The following is an 18,649-nucleotide window of genomic DNA, read 5'->3' on the forward strand; positions in this document are numbered from 1 at the left end:
TGCGGTAACAGAAGCCTTAATGGTGGCCGTGGCAAAGTAACAAGCTACAACGGGTTACCTACCAGCATAATGGCCATTGTAATCCGTAAAATATGGCTGCCACATCCCTGGTGGGTTGCTGTGTCGTGGTTCAACATAGTGCCGATGGACGGGGGTAGAACGAAATCCTACGTAACAATTTGAAACATGGCCAATTAGTTTCGTGACATCAAGCATTGAGAATAAACTGCATCAGGCTTGTGTTTGGGTTGGTCATGGACGTCTCTGTACGACGGAAGGGAAAGTGCATAGACAGGCTGGCACAGTGTGTATTAAAAGCTGGAGCAGAAGACATGAAAGACAGCAAGAGTTCTTGTTGATTTCCGTGTCTGCAGTCCCAGCCTTCCGAGGTATGTTAAATCTGCTTACAGTCGTGGCAGTTAGCCATCCGCTGTAACTAGGGTTGCCACCAGGCCGGTTATTTCCTCGCTGTGCCGGTTGCCGGTAGGAAGGTGATACCGGCAGCCTTTTGCCGGTATTTATGGCTCACGACTTTCATGGGGGCCTCTACGGGCTTTCAGTTCAACATTTCACTATAGCTTGGATAAACCTGGAGCACAGACCCAACTCCGCAGTCACCAGTCGTTTTCTTAGCTATTTATTATTATTATTATTATTATTATTATTATTATTATTATCGTTATTCAATAATTATCATCGTTATTCTTGTGTTCGGAGGGGATAAGATCAGTGGCTGTGCAAAGCTGTTGGTGGTTGTGTCGAGCCAGCTAGAACTAATGCGGTATACAACCATCATGAGATCCCCGCCTGCAAGGGTTTGTCTGCGTCGATGCGTTTTTCACAGTAAGTGGCAGACCAGTCCGGTTGCTCCAATACGATCCAGTGTAGCGTTCATGCATGTTTATAGCAATTTCTAACATAAATGATCCTGCCATGTAAAGGACTATCTTGAGCGAGGACGCTCACTCTTTCTCTCTCTGTGCTCATCCACCCCTCGCCCACTTTCCCTTTCCCGCGAGCCTTTCCTCCTTTCCCTCTATTCCACCTCCTCTCCCTCGGACGGTATTCTTCACTGCAAAAGGTGGCAACCCTAGCTGTAACACGAGCTAGTACATTATACCGATACACTAGAAAAGATATCCTTCCACAGAAAACTGTAACAACCTGGAGGAGATGTGATGCTTCCAGTCAGGCAATTCTCACCGTCGGAACGGTGGGTAGCGGGAAAGGCACCTGTAACAAATCAAGAATAACGATTCACAATCAAGTACCTGATAATGAAACCTCATTCTCGTGGTGAGAGTCACAAGGGGAATACTCACGGTAATCACGCGGATCCTCGTCCATACTGCGAGGCCCTGGGTAATTACAACGTTTTTTCGTAGTAATTGCAGAGGCCTCAGCACATCTGCGACACGTGCCGTGCAGAAGCTACTGAGAAGACTGCAGCTAAAACTGTCCTCCTGGTATACTTTGACCCACATGGGTCCCGTGGATTTCTGGGAACTTCACTGAATGCAAGTCGCTAACCCCAGTGAATGGGGGACGAACCGGTTCTTTATAACAAGGCAACTGTCCGAACTAGTCAGATGCCACATGTGTGTCCTGAAGGTCGTTCTGCTTATGACAAAGGCCAGTGGTTGAATGGCGCCGAGAAAAAAAGAAAGAAAGAGAACAAGACAGTGTTCTCGACGACTGGCTCAAACCTGCGAGACAAACTTTTTCACTCTTGGATAGTTTGGTGCATGCTATTATCCTGAGCGTTTCCAAATTATCTGACAAAAAAAAAAATTATCTATGTCGGCAGGGCACCGATAGCATATATTAAATATAGCCGGACATAGGCACTGCGGAAATGAGCCACACAAATTGCGCACGGCATAGTCGTCACGGCTCATGATTACTTGAACTACTCTTGAAGATCATAGAGGATTGGACCATTATTTTTTGTTAGATTCGCGATATGTTATTTAAATCAAACCTTCCAACTTTAGGTTGGAGTGCGTCGCACCAAGACTTGAGAGTGAGCGACCTCTGCGTAGAACGCCCGGACGTGAATAGTGCGAAAATTCGATTTGGAAAAGTAAAAAGGTAATTGCGTGGGCACATAGGGCACTACACGAGCCAAATTTATGTGCTCAGTCGCGATTCGAACCCTCTTAGTCAGGGCAGTGCCCGCCGAGAACCGTTCCTCTCGTGCGCTCCTCGCATGGTTCCAGAAAAAACGGCCCTGATGTGCAGTGCATCGCTGGGAAAGAGTCCCGTCTCCGGCGGCTACAGCCCAACGGAATGACGGAATAGACGAAATAGTTGCATAGCGCACTTTTGCGGTTAATGTTGTACACTTCGTGGAATATTCTTCACAGCAATAACAGAACAGGTTGCATATGCGTTGCTTTTGCCACATCAAAACACTGTGCCCATCCAGACGCCACAGGCCGCAGCACTGCAGGCTGACCGTGCTTCCAACAATAACAAGACCCCACCCTGCAACACGGGGCGGGCTTTGACTCTCAGGGACGCCACGGCTTGTGCATTGCTCTAACCCACACTGGTCGGATTTATCCCGTAGGTTATTTTGTCAAAGTGGGAAAGTGCGTGAGGGAAACCGTACGTGAAGAGACATTCCACTCGAAGTAAATTCTTCCCTTACGATCCGAAATAAGAAATGCGTTTGTGAATATGTCGATGACGTGGATTATTCCGCCCAAGGTAACGACTACGATAAATGAATGACGATGAGGTCAGGATTTGTCCAAGGTAAAACCGCTGACTACGGTGGTATTTTAATGTTTACTATGGGGCGTCGTTGGCTTATGCGGTCGACATCTTTAATGCTTGCCAGTGGAGTTGAAACCTACCTTTAAAGGATAGTCAGTCCAAACTGAGTTTACCGTCAGTGAAATAACAGACTAGCAAAAAATTATCAAGGCGATTCGCTTCACTATACGTGTCCTCTGCGTGGCATTTTCAGCACGCAGCAATTTGCCGAAAAAGCACGCTCAGTTAGCCGAAAACAATCCATAGACCGTTCACAGCGGCGACGCTCATGATCTTGTCTGGCGAACGTGAATTCACAACTATCTAACTATCAGTTTGGTCTTGTTCGTGTTGGCGCATCCATTCGGGAGTAACTTTTTTCTTTCCCATTTACGCCGAGCGAGCGCAACCAGACAAAAGAGAGAGAACGAACCTGAAAAAAAAAATAGCATGATCAGTGATAAAAAAACCATAAAGATCGGCTGAAAAGCAGGCAAGTTGGCGATATCTGGTTTCCATAATAAACACTTGTTTCCATAATAACACACTCGTATTTGTGTGGTTACCCCAGTCTCAGGGTTTCTTACGGGGAAAGAAAATAAGGAGTGACATCACACCAACAACGCGGTACCGCGCGATAAACACCATTTAGCCAGCAGTTAACGGCTCCAAACACCACGCGTCGTAAGGCTGTTGTGGCGTCTCCACCCTCGCCGGTCTGAATACTGTATAAGTTATTATTATTATTTTTTTTTACGTGGAACTATTTTTCGCGTTTCCAAAGCAGCTCGCGAATTGAAGTTCCCGCAAAACTGTCAGTTCACTATGCGCAAAGAGCAGCTTTAACCCCGTCTTCGCGAATTTAAGTGTCAGCGAACACAGGAATCGTTGAAAACGCGAAAATATTTTCCTCGCGAGTAAAACCACATATGCAGTAACTGAATCACCACTGGGGCTATCCTAGCCACAACTCATGTCCCACTGGCAAATGCTATCTATTGTCAATGTGCTAATATTGCATTAGTACATGTTGTCTTCAAAAATGGTGTGTGTCCCCGGAAAAAATGTCCCGAGAAAAATGTTCGCGAAAAAAATGTCAACGTTCCCAGCCCCTCAGGTAAGATTATAGCGCAAAACAATGCACCGACTTTTTGATCATGCCAAAGAAGGTATTTAAAATTCAATCACATACCTACAACTGTGGGTGGAATAGAGTAAGTTACGAGAGTGAATAAAGGATATTATTCTCAATAGGCACGAAACAACGGTGAGGCGAGTAGAAGGAAATGCCGCACATTATATTTATTTATTTTTTCTGCAATTCTATATTTATTCATGTACTTCCTGATCCACATGTGTTCGGCTGACGTTAAAACCGTATCGTCCGTCCAATGTCGCGAAGTAATTGCTAAAGGGCTCTTCTCTCCCGGTGTGTACTGCGTACAAAGATTCCGAAGCCGCATTTGCAGGTTCACTGCAGGTTCACAAACCCATTAATTAATTTTTTGATTAACCATTTTCGATAGCTTTACACGCTTTTTTGGCGGTATTCCTATTGCTTCTATAGATAAATTAAAGCATACTTGTGTGAGCATCACCATGTAAATGCGACAGCAAATGAATCCTTAGACGGTCATTGTGAACAGGCTTACCTTCAACTTACTTCTTGAGAACACGTTGGCCCTTACTTGTCAGCACAGAATAAGCATCAGCAATGACAGGACGATCAATAAATGTACGGCAACAAAATGCGGCCTAAATACTATGCGATCGTTTTCTCAACACCCCGTTCTGTTCAGTCGCACGTTCTGTTCTGGCGCCTGTTTATTTATTTATTTATTTATTTATTTATTTACAATACCCCAAAGGCTCTTGCGAGCATTGCATGGGAGGGTGGGGTTGTACAGATATGAATATAACAAGCATAAGCAAAGACATTAGGTATAATAAATGCACTTGACAAATAAGGATGCGAAAACAAAGGAATCAATTGATTACTTGTGAATGGTTAAATGGTAGATGATATCTTCCTATGAAACGTGGTGTGATCATTGAGCTCCGCAATATTCAAGGCAAGATCATTCCAGCTAATAGTAGTCTTACAAAAAATGGTTTAGCAAAGATGTCAGTGTGGAAGGCGAAACGAGTTACCTTGTACAAATGGTCGAAGCGGGGAAAGATTGTGGAAGAACAAGTGATAGGGGAAATGCTAGGCGGAATGGTATGAATGAACTTGTGAAACAGAGACAACCTTGCAATGTATCGACGTCTTCCTAGGTTAGGGAGTTCTGTCTGTACCTCATGTCCACAAATATTGCAGTGTGCTATCCCATCAACGAGCCCAACTTTCTGCACTTGTTCAACACCCCGATTTTGTTTTTTGGGGAAACTCCGGGTAGCCTCTCCACACGGGACACTTCTTCCGGGGACCTTCAGCTTATTGCTTGGAAATACGTTGAACCTCATTTCACAGCACAGAATAAGCATGAACAATGACAGGATGTTCAGTAAACGTGCTGCAACAAACTGCCGTCTAAATACCATGCGATCCTAACCTCAACACCCTTATTTTGTTTCTTTCGGGAGCTCCCGGTAGCCTTTCCACAGGGGACATTTTTTCCGGGGACGTTTTTTTCGGGGACTTTTTTTCCGGGGACATTTTTACCGGCTCCCTCCCGCCTGGTTGGCCGAAAAAAAAAAAAAAACTTTTCACGAGCGGAGAACGGTAGCCAGTTCAGCTAGACGCATGCGTCGGAGGAAAGGGAGCAGTACGATTAATATCGTATGCTATGTCGTGGACAGTGGATGAGAATCATGCATTGTGACAACACAGGTGCTGTGCGTCACAGTTTCAGAAATAGTGGTAAGCAACAGACAGAGATAAGGCAATGACTTGAGGCACTGTATTTTTTTCTTTTTATTTTTGTTTTACGTGAAACGTCTTTCATTTGGGTATGGGGGTACACATGCGAAAACCGCATGCAACGAAAACATGTCGCCCTTGTAACACTCACAGCTCTGTAAGTGCGTGTCATGCACGATTAATTTTGATATCGCTGCGTAGAGCAAAGAAGTCACTACTCAAGGAGGTATGACTCATGCAGTTCGACGGCACCAGCGCCGCGTGACACACGTTGTAGTTTGGGCTAAAAATAGAAAATTCGGTGCTGTTTCTGCGCGCACTGCTCCTGTCGGGAGTGGTGACGCTCGGTACAACACGTCGATGCCTATAGGCCTGTTCCGCTGGGCCAGGTGGCGCAGCAACCTTGTGTGTCAGCGCCGCTAGCGGCGACCTTTTCAACACACGGCCGCTCCCTAGCAGACGACACTCAGTCTACGCTGGCTACCTTGGTGTGGCGTTATCGTTTATCATCTGTTTTCCGGATAGAAAAAAGGTCAAAAGGATCGACAAATTATTTTTAAAAAAGTCGCTGAAACATATGTACAATGCGCGGCACGATGTAAATATGTATTAACGGGACGTCTAAAAGAAACAAACTGTTTTGTGGTTCAACACCCAAACAGTTGCTCTTTCCTGGGACCTCTGAGCGAACTTCTCGACTATTTAGATTTGGAATCAGCTATCATATGTCCGCCTCGTTCAAAGAGACGTCTAACTTTTTCTTAATGCGTACGGAAACAAAGGTTGTGCACATATACACGAGGCTATATATTGTATATGTATATGTTCGTAAGAGCTCGAAAGAGCTTCGGCTATATTTTTTCTTTGTATATGTATATATGGAGTTTCTGGTGACGACGACCCAGTGAAAGAATTGATAAAAACAAGTCAGCTGCTGAGTGTAATTAATGACAGTAAGACCCGGAGACTAAGGATGACGAAAACAGACACATACAGATGTGTCCAAACTCTGTCTGTGTGTGTCTGTTTTCGTCGACACTAGACTTGAGATCTTACTGTCACACAGCGACTATTATCCGAAGCATCAGCTGCACAGTCGACTTTTAATATAAAAAGCAGAAAACTGCAAAGCAAATACAAGAAAACGAAAAGTATATCTGGTCAAAGTTTTTGTGTTCTATTTCATTAGAACGGATGCCGATATTTGTCTACTGCAATAATTACACCCATAGCCGCAATGTAAGCCTATGACTGAAAACGGTCAACGGCGGCAGCAGTCAGGAATAATTATTTCAGGGCTTAATATTTTAAGGATTAGCTAGTTCTGGAGTAGATAATACAGCCGTCTGCATATCGCCGGCAGCCGGAATAGCGCTGCCAGTCGGGGACATTTCTTTCGGGGACATCTTTTCCGGGGACTTTTCTTGGGCAGGCAAGTTTTTGCCGTAGCCACCTTCTTGCTGCTATGCGTACGACACAACAGCAGTTTGCGATTTTTAGTTGAGTTCGATTCCATTCGAATAGAGTTCGATTTCGGAAAAAATACAAAAAGAACGGCGCACTCTTTGACGCGTCCTACCCGTTGCTATCAGTTATGCATACGGGGCGAGAGCGGCCGCGTGTCGTAGCATTCCGACGGTAGGGGTCAGAGTGGCGCTCCAGTCGCCCGCCTCAAACTTTAGCGCAACAGCCCTATACACGTGCCAAAGAAGAACAGAAACTTCTGTTCCCATGAAGAGTTATGGTGGAAATAAGCAGCGCTGGCAGCCGCACACGATTATGTGGGATCAAGCCGGTTGTTGCGGCCGCAAATTCAGCCTGCCGAGGGTTTTTTTTTTTTTTTTTGCGCGCGCGTGTGTGTTTTTTATTTCCTTTCTTTGTTTCTATTTTAGGCACCGCTACTCCTTTTATGTTCAGCGATAAGGGGTGCAAATAAACAGCGAAATAATGGAATATAAAAGGAGAGAGAAGGTTGGCATTGGTTCTCAGTGCAGCAGCCCACACATTGTTGATTACCTCACCGCCACCCGTCATGACTGAGTATATTTTGTACTCTTTGCACCAAGGGTGGGCAGTAATACTATTTTTTCGCATTATAATACTAATACATAAGACTCCACAAAAACATGCATTATAATACTAACACAAATACTTTTAGAAAATGTGTATTATAATACATAATACTAATACTGCAGTATAATACATTATGGTAATAAAGGAGTACATAACTTTGAAAAGCCCAGGGCGTACACAACATTTATTACACGATTTACAGTGCCTGTTGTATGAAACAATATATGCATTACTGATTATTTGGCTTTAATAACATTTTCTCAAAAATTCAATCTTTGAGTCGGTGGTGGATCCTGGTTGGGGGAAAACACTCAGTTTACACATTGGATTTCCCTCTCTCCCCTCCCCTACTACGCGCCCCGACAAAGAACCCCAACCCCTCCTCAAACCGAGAGTCTGGTTCCGCCCCCGCTTCGAGTGCTTTCCTGTATGGTCGAAGAAAAGAACGTCTTGTGGCATATTGAATATGCCAAAAGACGTTCCTTTCTTCCTGTGGAATTTTATGACCAGAGAATGTACACTGACTAATCCCTGAAAGAATACGTGTTCAAAGAGATGACGACCAAAAACGTGTGGTGTGCTGACCCAACTGACCGGATTATCACCATGCTGATAGCGCATTCGGGGTGAACGAACACATCAAAATCCGAGAAGTATTACTGGGGTATTATAATACTTGTAATACGCGTTTCTGCGTATTATAATACTAATACAAATATATTTTTAAAATTTGTATTTTAATACGTAATACTAATACAAAAATGTATTACAGTAATACTATTATTACACAAAGTATTATAATAGTACCCAGCCCTGCTTTGCACCGTGTTGTCCGTCGGTCTGCACTTTTCTGTTCTATTGCCATGTTCACGATTTCTTTTTTTATTATTATGACGACTATGGCTATGTTTGGTTCATTAAAATACGCGCCCGATGGAAAGCTTATGACGCTTTTCAATATGGCAAACATGGATACACAGTACCCCTCATGCCAATTTCTTAGCGTGGTAAGTTACACTAAGTAAGACAGGTATTCATATCACACATAGATAACAGCTGGCCTTCACGTCGGCATATCGCAAAACTCTGCACTGTAAAAAAATACGGCCGTTTCCACTGGTGTCTGCCTGTTTATCCTGACGGTATACCACCGTAACTGCAAATACGGCTGAATCGGCGTAAAACAACGGATGATAGGGCGCCACCACGCGGCCATTCCGAAGCGCGGTCCGGCCGAGTTCAAAATACTGCAAATCGCCGTCACCGCCATGTTGGCATTGTGGAGAACCGACACGAGTAAAGTCACAATAATTTGCGGTAAGGCTTCTTGACATCTTTTGTACGCGAAAGAGATCGAGAAACGAAGTAGTGTGGACATGGACGAGGCTCATTTGTTTCTAGTTGCAGTACAAAACCAACGAGGGCGACGGGCGTAACAGAAGACGCCGGAGAGGACGTGAATGAGACGCCGCGAACAGGAAGGTAAAAATCATTCTTTCTGACGAGGGGCTTAATGATTATCCCAAAATTAGTGCACTTCAGGCTGTAAATTACGAGCAAGATTCGTTTTATGGGGATATTACTCCTTGTCACAGTGCCTACTGTCGTTTGTAATTAGTTTCTGTTGTGCGTTTGTTGTGGTCCCGTTGCTTGCTTCTCCGTACTCGTGCTTCCATTGTGACTACACGTTTCGTTACTGATCTTGGGATGCAACAGTTATTTTCATCTCGCTTTGGTGGATTGATAACCCCGTGCATTACCAATGTTTTCGTGTCGGCATTGCTCATGTGTCTCTCGATCTGTTGCCAGTTACGTTCAGCATCATAATGAGGCTCATCAGACGACGAGAATACCATGCTGCCACGGCTCATGCTCGTATGAAACTGTGACGTATCTATCTTTAAGGTGCCACATCTTAAGGTGTCACAGAAGTAGTTCTGGTCGGCAGCCACGACTTGATTTGCAATCGGACACTAGCAACCTCTGTCATGTACCCCCGTGTTCTCGCTCGTTTGAGACAGCTGCACAGATTGTGTCGCACTTGAAAAAGCATATTCATGATGGTGTAGAAATCGAGTGCCCATATCATAACTGTCAAAAGAGGTTTCGTGTTGTCTCCTCGTTTTCTGCCCACATCAGTAGAAGCCATGCCCCTATGCAAGCAACTCATAATCCCACCTCTGAGGATGCAGCTGTCAATGATGCCCCAGGCCCCAGCAACCGAGACGTGATGGAACACATCGAAGAAGGGTTAACGAGTGCAAGTAAGCACATTAACGCAAGTGACGAGAATCCATCAAGAGGAGTTACAAACATCAGAGAGAGTGTGGAGCAGAGCCTCGCTCGATTCTACTTGAGGCTGCAGGCCAAGTTGCTTGTTCCCGCTTCAACAATACAGTGCATTGTAGACGAACTGAAAACTGTCCATCACTTGAACTTGTCCTGCATTTCTGCTCATCTCGAGGAGAACCTACGGAATGATGCGCACGCACTCGAAGGACGTTCTCTCCTGGAAGCAATGCAGGGTGGCGATGTATTCGGTGAATTACATGCGACGAGACTTGCCACTACACACACTCGCACTTTATACTTGAAGGAAAAGTTCTCGCCAGTTGAAGGGATGTCCGTTTTGATTGGCCGTGACAGTAACAACAAGCAATGCTTTGCAGAGTACATCCCCATAAAAGAAACCCTTCTTCATCTGCTTTCTACTCCAGCTGTTCTTGATGCCGTCAGGCAACCAGTTCAGGCAGGTGACGGAGACAAGCTCTTAGATATAACAGATGGATCGTTGCACAAAGAACACCCATTTTTTCACACTGCAAGTGGGTCACGCCAAATTGAGATTATGTTATACCAAGATGCGTTTGAGGTGGTTAATCCTCTTGGACCAGCGAAGAAAAAACACAAGATCGTCGGAGTGTATTTTACCTTGGCTAACTTTCTCAAGCATCTCCGTTCCACACGCGATCACCTGCAACTAACTCTACTCTACAGGGAAAGTCTCATTAAGAACTTTGGCGCAGACAAAGTATTTGCCAAACTAATAGCCGACCTCAAGGACTTAGAACATAATGGCATCACCATTGGGAACGAATGCTTCAAAGGCAGCATCTTCTGTATCATTGGAGATAACCTGGGACAGCACAGCATTGGAGGATTTGTGGAAAGCTTCAGCAGATCATTACATTTTTGTCGTTTCTGTGATATTGAGCGTGCTCACTTCGTGGAGCATCCAGAAGAGCTTGGAGTTCTGCGTACTACGGAGAGCTACGAAGCTGCTGTTACCAATGCTGAGAGCAGCAACACAATCGTACAGGGTGTAAAGACAAACAGCTGTTTTAATCAGTTGGAATTCTTCCATGTTTGCCAACCAGGACTTCCCCCTTGCTTAGGACATGACCTGTTTGAAGGCATAGTCGCCTGTGACCTGGCCCTCTACATCAGACATTTTGTGAGGGTCCGCAAGTGGTTTTCTTACCCGAAGCTGAACTATGAACTTGCGAATTTCAAGTACATGGCTTCAGATTCAAGCAGTAAACCATACGAAGTAGCCGAACACGCAAAGAAGATTGCAGGAACAGCTGCATCAACCTGGACCCTACTTAGAATGCTGCCTCTTTGTATCGGCCACTATGTGCAGGATTTTGAAGACCCTGTATGGTGTCTATTATTGACCTTGAGGAAGATTGTAGATATTGTCTGCTCACCATGCCTAAACAATAGTACAGTAGCATACCTCCAGGTTCTAATTGAGGAGTACTTGTGTGACAGGAAAGAACTTTTCAAGTCGTCACCACTGCTGCCAAAGCACCATTACCTACTTCATTACCCTCGCCTCATGATTCAGTTTGGGCCACTCATCAACTTGTGGACGATGCGCTTTGAGAGTAAGCATTCTTATTTCAAGCACTGCGTCCGTAAGTTGAAGAACTTCAAAAGCTTGTGTAAGACACTTGTGCAAAGGCACCAAATGCTCCAAGCGCACCTCCTCTCAGACGGATTCTTTGAGCCCGACATCTCCACTAAAGCCGTGATGCCAATACAGATTTCAGCATATTGTGCCGGTATCCAATCATCCATTAAGTCATGCGGCATCGATGAACAGAACAGTACTGTTACCAGTCAGGTGACTTACAAGGGCACAACGTATACTGAAGGCTTGTTTGTTGCAGTCACCAATGACGACCATTTGGCTTTTGGAAGAATCACCTTTGTCGTTCTTTGTGGTACTGAAGTCTTCCTTGTTTTGAAGTGCCATGTTGGAAACTTTCAGAGTCATTTGGGCATCTACACACTTGAGGAATGTTCACAGTACTGCTGTGTGAATGTGAACAATCTCATTGATTTCTATCCGCTGCCTTCATATGTCGTCCGTGGGAAGCGATACATATCGCAGAAACACTTCATTCCTATTTAGTAATTTTGTGGCTAATGAGTGGTTATTCAACGCTTGAAGTGCCTGTTAAAGGGAGTTTGGATGAGGCGCAGGGAATTGGAAGGCTACTTGTGATCAAGCTCTTTGTACTCAGCGTTAATATTTTGTTTTGATTTTGCCCTGGAAGACATCGTGTCAGGAAGGCCCTTATAAGATACCCGGATTTATTTTGATGTGAGAATCCTTCTACGTCTCTTCACATGCTTGCTTAATGGAAATTGTATTTGTGAACCTAAGCTGCATATGTCGCACGTTCAATATTATTTCTGCCATTGGTAAAATGTGAATCTTGTGTTAAAGTAACCGTGCGGCTTTATTTCGACCTACGATTGCCAATTTGCATTGCTAAGTCCTCTTTTCAAAGACTGAGCTTCAATTTGCTGGAATTGCTAATTTTCATAATTGCACAATTTTGTACCTTATGCAGATGGACATTGTTGAGCTCGAGGTCTCTACTGCCCTGCCAGCACTTTCGGATCAGGAAGTCTCCACAGTTCTTGCAAAATTAAAAGAAATCGGTGTTCAAACAGGGGAAGATTTGAGGTTCTTAGAAGAGCCAGACCTTCGTGGGGTGCTGAAACCAATACAGATTAGGAGATTCCTCTCCACAGTAAAGAGAGGTGAATACTTAGCATTTGCTTTTGTTTCTTATTTTAGGCAGTTTTTGAGGTGACTGCTACAGAACCCAGTCCACAAAATTTGTTGCAATAATACTGCAGCAGTATTGTATGCGCAACAAAATGATGTTGCTGCAATGCAAATGATCGCCAGTGTTATGTTACAGTGGTGCAACACCGCCCACACTGTACAAATTTTATGGTAAAATTATTGCAACTGTCCATCCGCACTGTCAATGTGTTCGCAGTGTTTCCTCAATGTGATGTGTAAAACACTCCTTTGTCAACATTGCTGCGATGCTCTCTCAACGCAGTATATGTAACCCTGTGTCAGCATCCAGACGTGACATGACAACATTTCATTCAGAACGAACCAACCAAAACGATATTCAGAGGCGGAACATGAAACTAACAAATACATTCCTTTTTCGATCACTGCCATTTTTAATTTCATTCAGTTGGCAACATGCTTTCAACACTGCACTGCACAGTATTACCGCAACAGTGTTGCAATATTTTGTGTTGACTAGGGATGCTGTAGCCTTGATAGTTTATTAACCTTTCTGTTTGTATTCCCTTAGTGGGACCAGTGTAATTGGCTGTTTCTCATACATACGTGTTGTAAATATATCTACAGGTGATGGCTCTGTTCCTGAGTCAGGTTCCTCTTTTAGCACGACACCACCTTGCACATCTCCTTTGCAAGTCCCCTCAGTGCCGGACACCCAACAACATCAGTGTGAAAGCAAAGCTTCGAACGTGGACCCCAACTGGCCAGTAAACTTCCAAGTTTGTTGGGAAAGCATGCCACCACAACTAATATCCGCATTGAAGAAAAAGGAGCGCCCGTCTAGCAGGCTGCGTCGTGAAATGGTCCGTCTGGTAGTTGACCAAGCCAGAGCCATGTGTGAGCGCCCACTCAAGAAACACTACGAAATTATTGCAAGACGAATTGTGGGCCAGTATCCAGCATCATTTCAAGATGCCTTTGAAGGCACGGTTGTTGGGACGGGTCACGATTCGCTTCTTAATCAGCTGGTCTTTAGGACCGAAAACTGTGTACGCTTTAAGAACCGTTGCTCTGGTGAGACGGCGGATCTGACGAAGAGTGGACGAAAGAAGGCCCGCATGTACGGTTGCTTCAAGGATTCTACCACTGAAAACATTGATGAGGAGTGCTTGGAAGAAAAAAAAGAAACGCTAAAACATTGGTATGTGACGAACACTGGTCAAAAAGATGACATCAAAGCGGAGATGAAGGCGACATACTTGCTGCAACGGAAAATGATCGATTCGAAAATCAAGACCCCTGAACTCCTGTCGGAATGGCCGTACCTCTTCATGCCCGACGGCATGTTCATCCACTTTCACGAGCTTGTTGGCATACACGTCGAGGATGTGCTCCCAGTGTCATTCAAGGAAAAGGGACTGAGCATTTTGAAATTTGCACAACAGTGCGAGAAAAGTGATGCTGCCACGCAAATCCTGGCGGAGCTGGAAGATGCGCCAGGCACAGAACTGCAAAACCAGGCAGTCGCAGTGACCCTTCTCCTGTTACACTACTTAGAGGAAAATGAAGGTGCCGTCTTCATTGTTCGTGGCGTAAGTGGTATATATGTCACATGCTAATGACAGATATGACACCTGCTTCCTAGCTGACATACTGTTACCTATTACTACCTTGTTGCCATAAGTGATGAGAACATGTACCATCTCATTCACATTCGTACCACATGCTTGTACCATACGTTGAGAAATCAACGAATATAATATATATTTTCCCAATACATTACAGGATCCTTGTACTGCCCGTGATGTGGAGCAGTCTGACCTTCCAGCAAGCCCAAGAATTATTGTTATTGGTGAGGTTTCAGAGCTTTCTGGTACATGCATGTGAATTGATAGTCCGGTACCATCGGACCTGCTCGTGTCTTTCAATTTTTGCCGTTGGTGATTATTATATAACAGGTGATTCTGCATGGTGCCCGTCCTCATTCATGTTGAGTGTAGACAAGATTGTTGTCACAGACCTCATCGATGACTTTATCACGGCAATCAGCGTCTGGTTTGCTCTCCACTATGTGCTGAATCTTGTATATGCCCAAGAAAGTCAAGCATTGCTGGAGTTCCTGCAGAGGTGCACATTGTCAGCCATGCATGCTGTTTTTGTATAGCTCTTCATGTCCTCGCAGGACATTTCTCGGGATAAACCCTGACCGGGGTTCAAGAGCAGAGAAGAGGCAGCGCACGCCTGTCAATAAAAAGGTGCTGCGACTCGTCGACAAGCTGTCGCACTTTGAGTGGCATGTTTAACACTTGGTAAGATGAGCATCTTATTTGTTTTCCTCCAGTCTCTTTGCAAACAGTACTATTTTCAGTTTTCCAAGCAACTGCATAAGACTGTTGCATTGCTGATTTGACCTAATGTCACAGCCACTCTGCTGCGTTATGTGCCTCTCTTGTCCTGCCCGAGGGATCATGACGCGTACATGCTGCTTCTCTTCCAGTTTTTTCCACTGTTCCATCAGCGACTGGGCGAACATAGGGCACATGGCCACTCTTATGCTGCGTTTTTTGAAGGTACGTGCCTCTCTTGTCCTGCCCGAGGGATCATGACGCGTACATGCTGCTTCTCTTCCAGTTTTTTCCACTGTTCCATCAGCGACTGGGCGAACATAGGGCACATGGCCACTCTTATGCTGCGTTTTTTGAAGGTACGTGCCTCTCTTGTCCTGCCCGAGGGATCATGACGCGTACATGCTGCTTCTCTTCCAGTTTTTTCCACTGTTCCATCAGCGACTGGGCGAACATAGGGCACATGGCCACTCTTATGCTGCGTTTTTTGAAGGTACGTGCCTCTCTTGTCCTGCCCGAGGGATCATGACGCGTACATGCTGCTTCTCTTCCAGTTTTTTCCACTGTTCCATCAGCGACTGGGCGAACATAGGGCACATGGCCACTCTTATGCTGCGTTTTTTGAAGGTACGTGCCTCTCTTGTCCTGCCCGAGGGATCATGACGCGTACATGCTGCTTCTCTTCCAGTTTTTTCCACTGTTCCATCAGCGACTGGGCGAACATAGGGCACATGGCCACTCTTGTGCTGCGTTTTTTGAAGGTACGTGCCTCTCTTGTCCTGCCCGAGGGACCATGACGCGTACATGCTGCTTCTCTTCCAGTTTTTTCCGCTGTTCCATCAGCGACTGGGCGAACATAGGGCACATGGCCACTCTTATGCTGCGTTTTTTGAAGGTACGTGCCTCTCTTGTCCTGCCCGAGGGATCATGACGCGTACATGCTGCTTCTCTTCCAGTTTTTTCCACTGTTCCATCAGCGACTGGGCGAACATAGGGCACATGGCCACTCTTATGCTGCGTTTTTTGAAGGTACGTGCCTCTCTTGTCCTGCCCGAGGGATCATGACGCGTACATGCTGCTTCTCTTCCAGTTTTTTCCACTGTTCCATCAGCGACTGGGCGAACATAGGGCACATGGCCACTCTTATGCTGCGTTTTTTGAAGGTACGTGCCTCTCTTGTCCTGCCCGAGGGATCATGACGCGTACATGCTGCTTCTCTTCCAGTTTTTTCCACTGTTCCATCAGCGACTGGGCGAACATAGGGCACATGGCCACTCTTATGCTGCGTTTTTTGAAGGTACGTGCCTCTCTTGTCCTGCCCGAGGGATCATGACGCGTACATGCTGCTTCTCTTCCAGTTTTTTCCACTGTTCCATCAGCGACTGGGCGAACATAGGGCACATGGCCACTCTTATGCTGCGTTTTTTGAAGGTACGTGCCTCTCTTGTCCTGCCCGAGGGATCATGACGCGTACATGCTGCTTCTCTTCCAGTTTTTTCCACTGTTCCATCAGCGACTGGGCGAACATAGGGCACATGGCCACTCTTATGCTGCGTTTTTTGAAGGTACGTGCCTCTCTTGTCCTGCCCGAGGGATCATGACGCGTACATGCTGCTTCTCTTCCAGTTTTTTCCACTGTTCCATCAGCGACTGGGCGAACATAGGGCACATGGCCACTCTTATGCTGCGTTTTTTGAAGGTACGTGCCTCTCTTGTCCTGCCCGAGGGATCATGACGCGTACATGCTGCTTCTCTTCCAGTTTTTTCCGCTGTTCCATCAGCGACTGGGCGAACATAGGGCACATGGCCACTCTTATGCTGCGTTTTTTGAAGGTACGTGCCTCTCTTGTCCTGCCCGAGGGATCATGACGCGTACATGCTGCTTCTCTTCCAGTTTTTTCCACTGTTCCATCAGCGACTGGGCGAACATAGGGCACATGGCCACTCTTATGCTGCGTTTTTTGAAGGTACGTGCCTCTCTTGTCCTGCCCGAGGGATCATGACGCGTACATGCTGCTTCTCTTCCAGTTTTTTCCAGTGTTCCATCAGCGACTGGGCGAACATAGGGCACATGGCCACTCTTATGCTGTGCTAATGGAATGCAAGCGCATCTCACATCCAGACTTTTCCAGGGCTTCCAGAAAACATACATAATCATCATTGCACTCAATAAATATTTAACACAGTAGGTCTGTCTGCTTCATTACTTACATTGCACAGAGACATGTCTCCACGTCTCTGGTATTACACTTAGCTAATTCGAGCTCGCTTGCAGCATGCATTAACATGACCACATGCAGACTACGTATGTTCAAGATGACGCTTCGGCACGATTCATAGTACGTGACACAGAGCATGCATTGCACCATATTTACTACAGCTTGCAACCTGCAGTAAAAATTAAATATGAACAGTATTTTGCCGTAAAATATTACGGCAGATGACAGTTTAAAAAAAACTGGCAAATACCGTAACAAAAAACGGGCAAAATTGAATACGGGCCACCGTAAAAAAAACGGGCAAGAATTGGCAGCATTGCTGCCAGGTATTTGCCCGTTTTTTTACGGTGAAATTTTTAACAGTGTGCACAATGAGAGCTATGGCATGTGAGAGAAGGACCCTCCGAGTTTATCCTTGTGACGGACAATGGTGAGGTTGTTTATAAGGTACATATCATAAGGTACGCGTGTCGGAACCCTTCCTGTACCTTATGAAATAGCAGCGTATCGTATAAAACACTGCGTACCTTTGAAAAAAAGAAGGCGTAATCATTGTATGAAAGCGTACCTTATAAGTAGAGAGGTGTTGTACCCTATACTTACAGGGTACAGTGGTATAGAAGGTTTTTTTTTTATTGGGTGTTAGCGCCGCGAAGCAACTATGGCTATGAGCGACGTACAGATGTGAACAGACGGAGAGAGGATAGCAGGAAGGAGTGGGGGACAGGGGGGTTAGTATGCGTCCCTAGGGGGAACTGTGCCGACATTCGTCTGGAAAGTCTTCGGAAAACCCAGGGAAAACCTCAGACAGCACAGCCGGCGGTAGGATTCGAACCCACCACCTCCCAGTCTTCAGCACGACCTTGGTTACCACCAACGAGCGGACGCCTTAGCCCACTCGGCCATGCCGCTGGTGGTAGTATAGGAGGTACGTTGTAAGGTACAGACTTTAGACTGTACCTCCTGTGCTACAGCTGCCCGTCGACGTGTGATTTTATGGCGTTAGGACTTCTCGGACTGTCGCGGGAGACCTTATGAATGTGTCAGAGCCTCTACAGTGTGCCGCGTTGTGGAAAAAATCCCACAGTTTTTCGCCAGCATACTTTTCAAGACAAGGTGTAGTAAATTTTCCTTCTGTCGCTCTACTTAGCACAAAGAGGGCATCTTTGAAAGATGTTTTCACGCAAAAAGTGGCGCAAAAAAATAAACAAAAATAAAAGAAGCAATAAGTGCATTTATTGGACATGTAAAAAAAATAAACATCTGAATCTGCCTTCCCAATGCTTCTGTTTCTCCGTAACCGTTGTACTGTATCAAGCTGCAC

At 45.5% G+C, this 18,649-nt stretch overlaps 2 protein-coding genes across 3 annotated transcripts; both read left to right on the plus strand.

Moving 5' to 3' along the window:
• Positions 1-8,913: 8,913 nt before the first annotated feature.
• On the plus strand, positions 8,914-17,288 carry LOC135391542 (uncharacterized). 2 transcript variants are annotated; one of them, XM_064621833.1, is made up of 21 exons: positions 8,914-9,013; positions 9,098-9,178; positions 12,562-12,754; positions 13,389-14,353; positions 14,547-14,613; positions 14,720-14,888; positions 14,944-15,070; positions 15,259-15,331; positions 15,393-15,465; positions 15,527-15,599; positions 15,661-15,733; positions 15,795-15,867; positions 15,929-16,001; positions 16,063-16,135; positions 16,197-16,269; positions 16,331-16,403; positions 16,465-16,537; positions 16,599-16,805; positions 16,867-16,939; positions 17,001-17,073; positions 17,135-17,288. In XM_064621833.1, exons 3-7 carry the CDS (start codon positions 12,562-12,564, stop codon positions 15,062-15,064), a joined length of 1,515 nt encoding a protein of 504 aa, XP_064477903.1. In that variant the 5' UTR covers positions 8,914-9,013; positions 9,098-9,178; the 3' UTR covers positions 15,065-15,070; positions 15,259-15,331; positions 15,393-15,465; positions 15,527-15,599; positions 15,661-15,733; positions 15,795-15,867; positions 15,929-16,001; positions 16,063-16,135; positions 16,197-16,269; positions 16,331-16,403; positions 16,465-16,537; positions 16,599-16,805; positions 16,867-16,939; positions 17,001-17,073; positions 17,135-17,288. The 2 variants fall into 2 exon arrangements, with proteins under 2 accessions (XP_064477903.1, XP_064477904.1); XM_064621834.1 differs by lacking the exons at positions 15,259-15,331; positions 15,393-15,465; positions 15,527-15,599; ... (9 more) ...; positions 17,001-17,073; positions 17,135-17,288 and having other exon boundaries at positions 14,720-15,028.
• LOC135392433 (uncharacterized) lies at positions 9,852-12,116 on the plus strand. Its single transcript, XM_064623145.1, has one exon. It carries the CDS (start codon positions 9,852-9,854, stop codon positions 12,114-12,116), a length of 2,265 nt encoding a protein of 754 aa, XP_064479215.1.
• Positions 17,289-18,649: the final 1,361 nt, after the last annotated feature.

This window comes from Ornithodoros turicata, chromosome 4, assembly GCF_037126465.1.
Source record: "Ornithodoros turicata isolate Travis chromosome 4, ASM3712646v1, whole genome shotgun sequence".
NCBI classification, from domain to species: Eukaryota; Metazoa; Arthropoda; class Arachnida; order Ixodida; family Argasidae; genus Ornithodoros; species Ornithodoros turicata.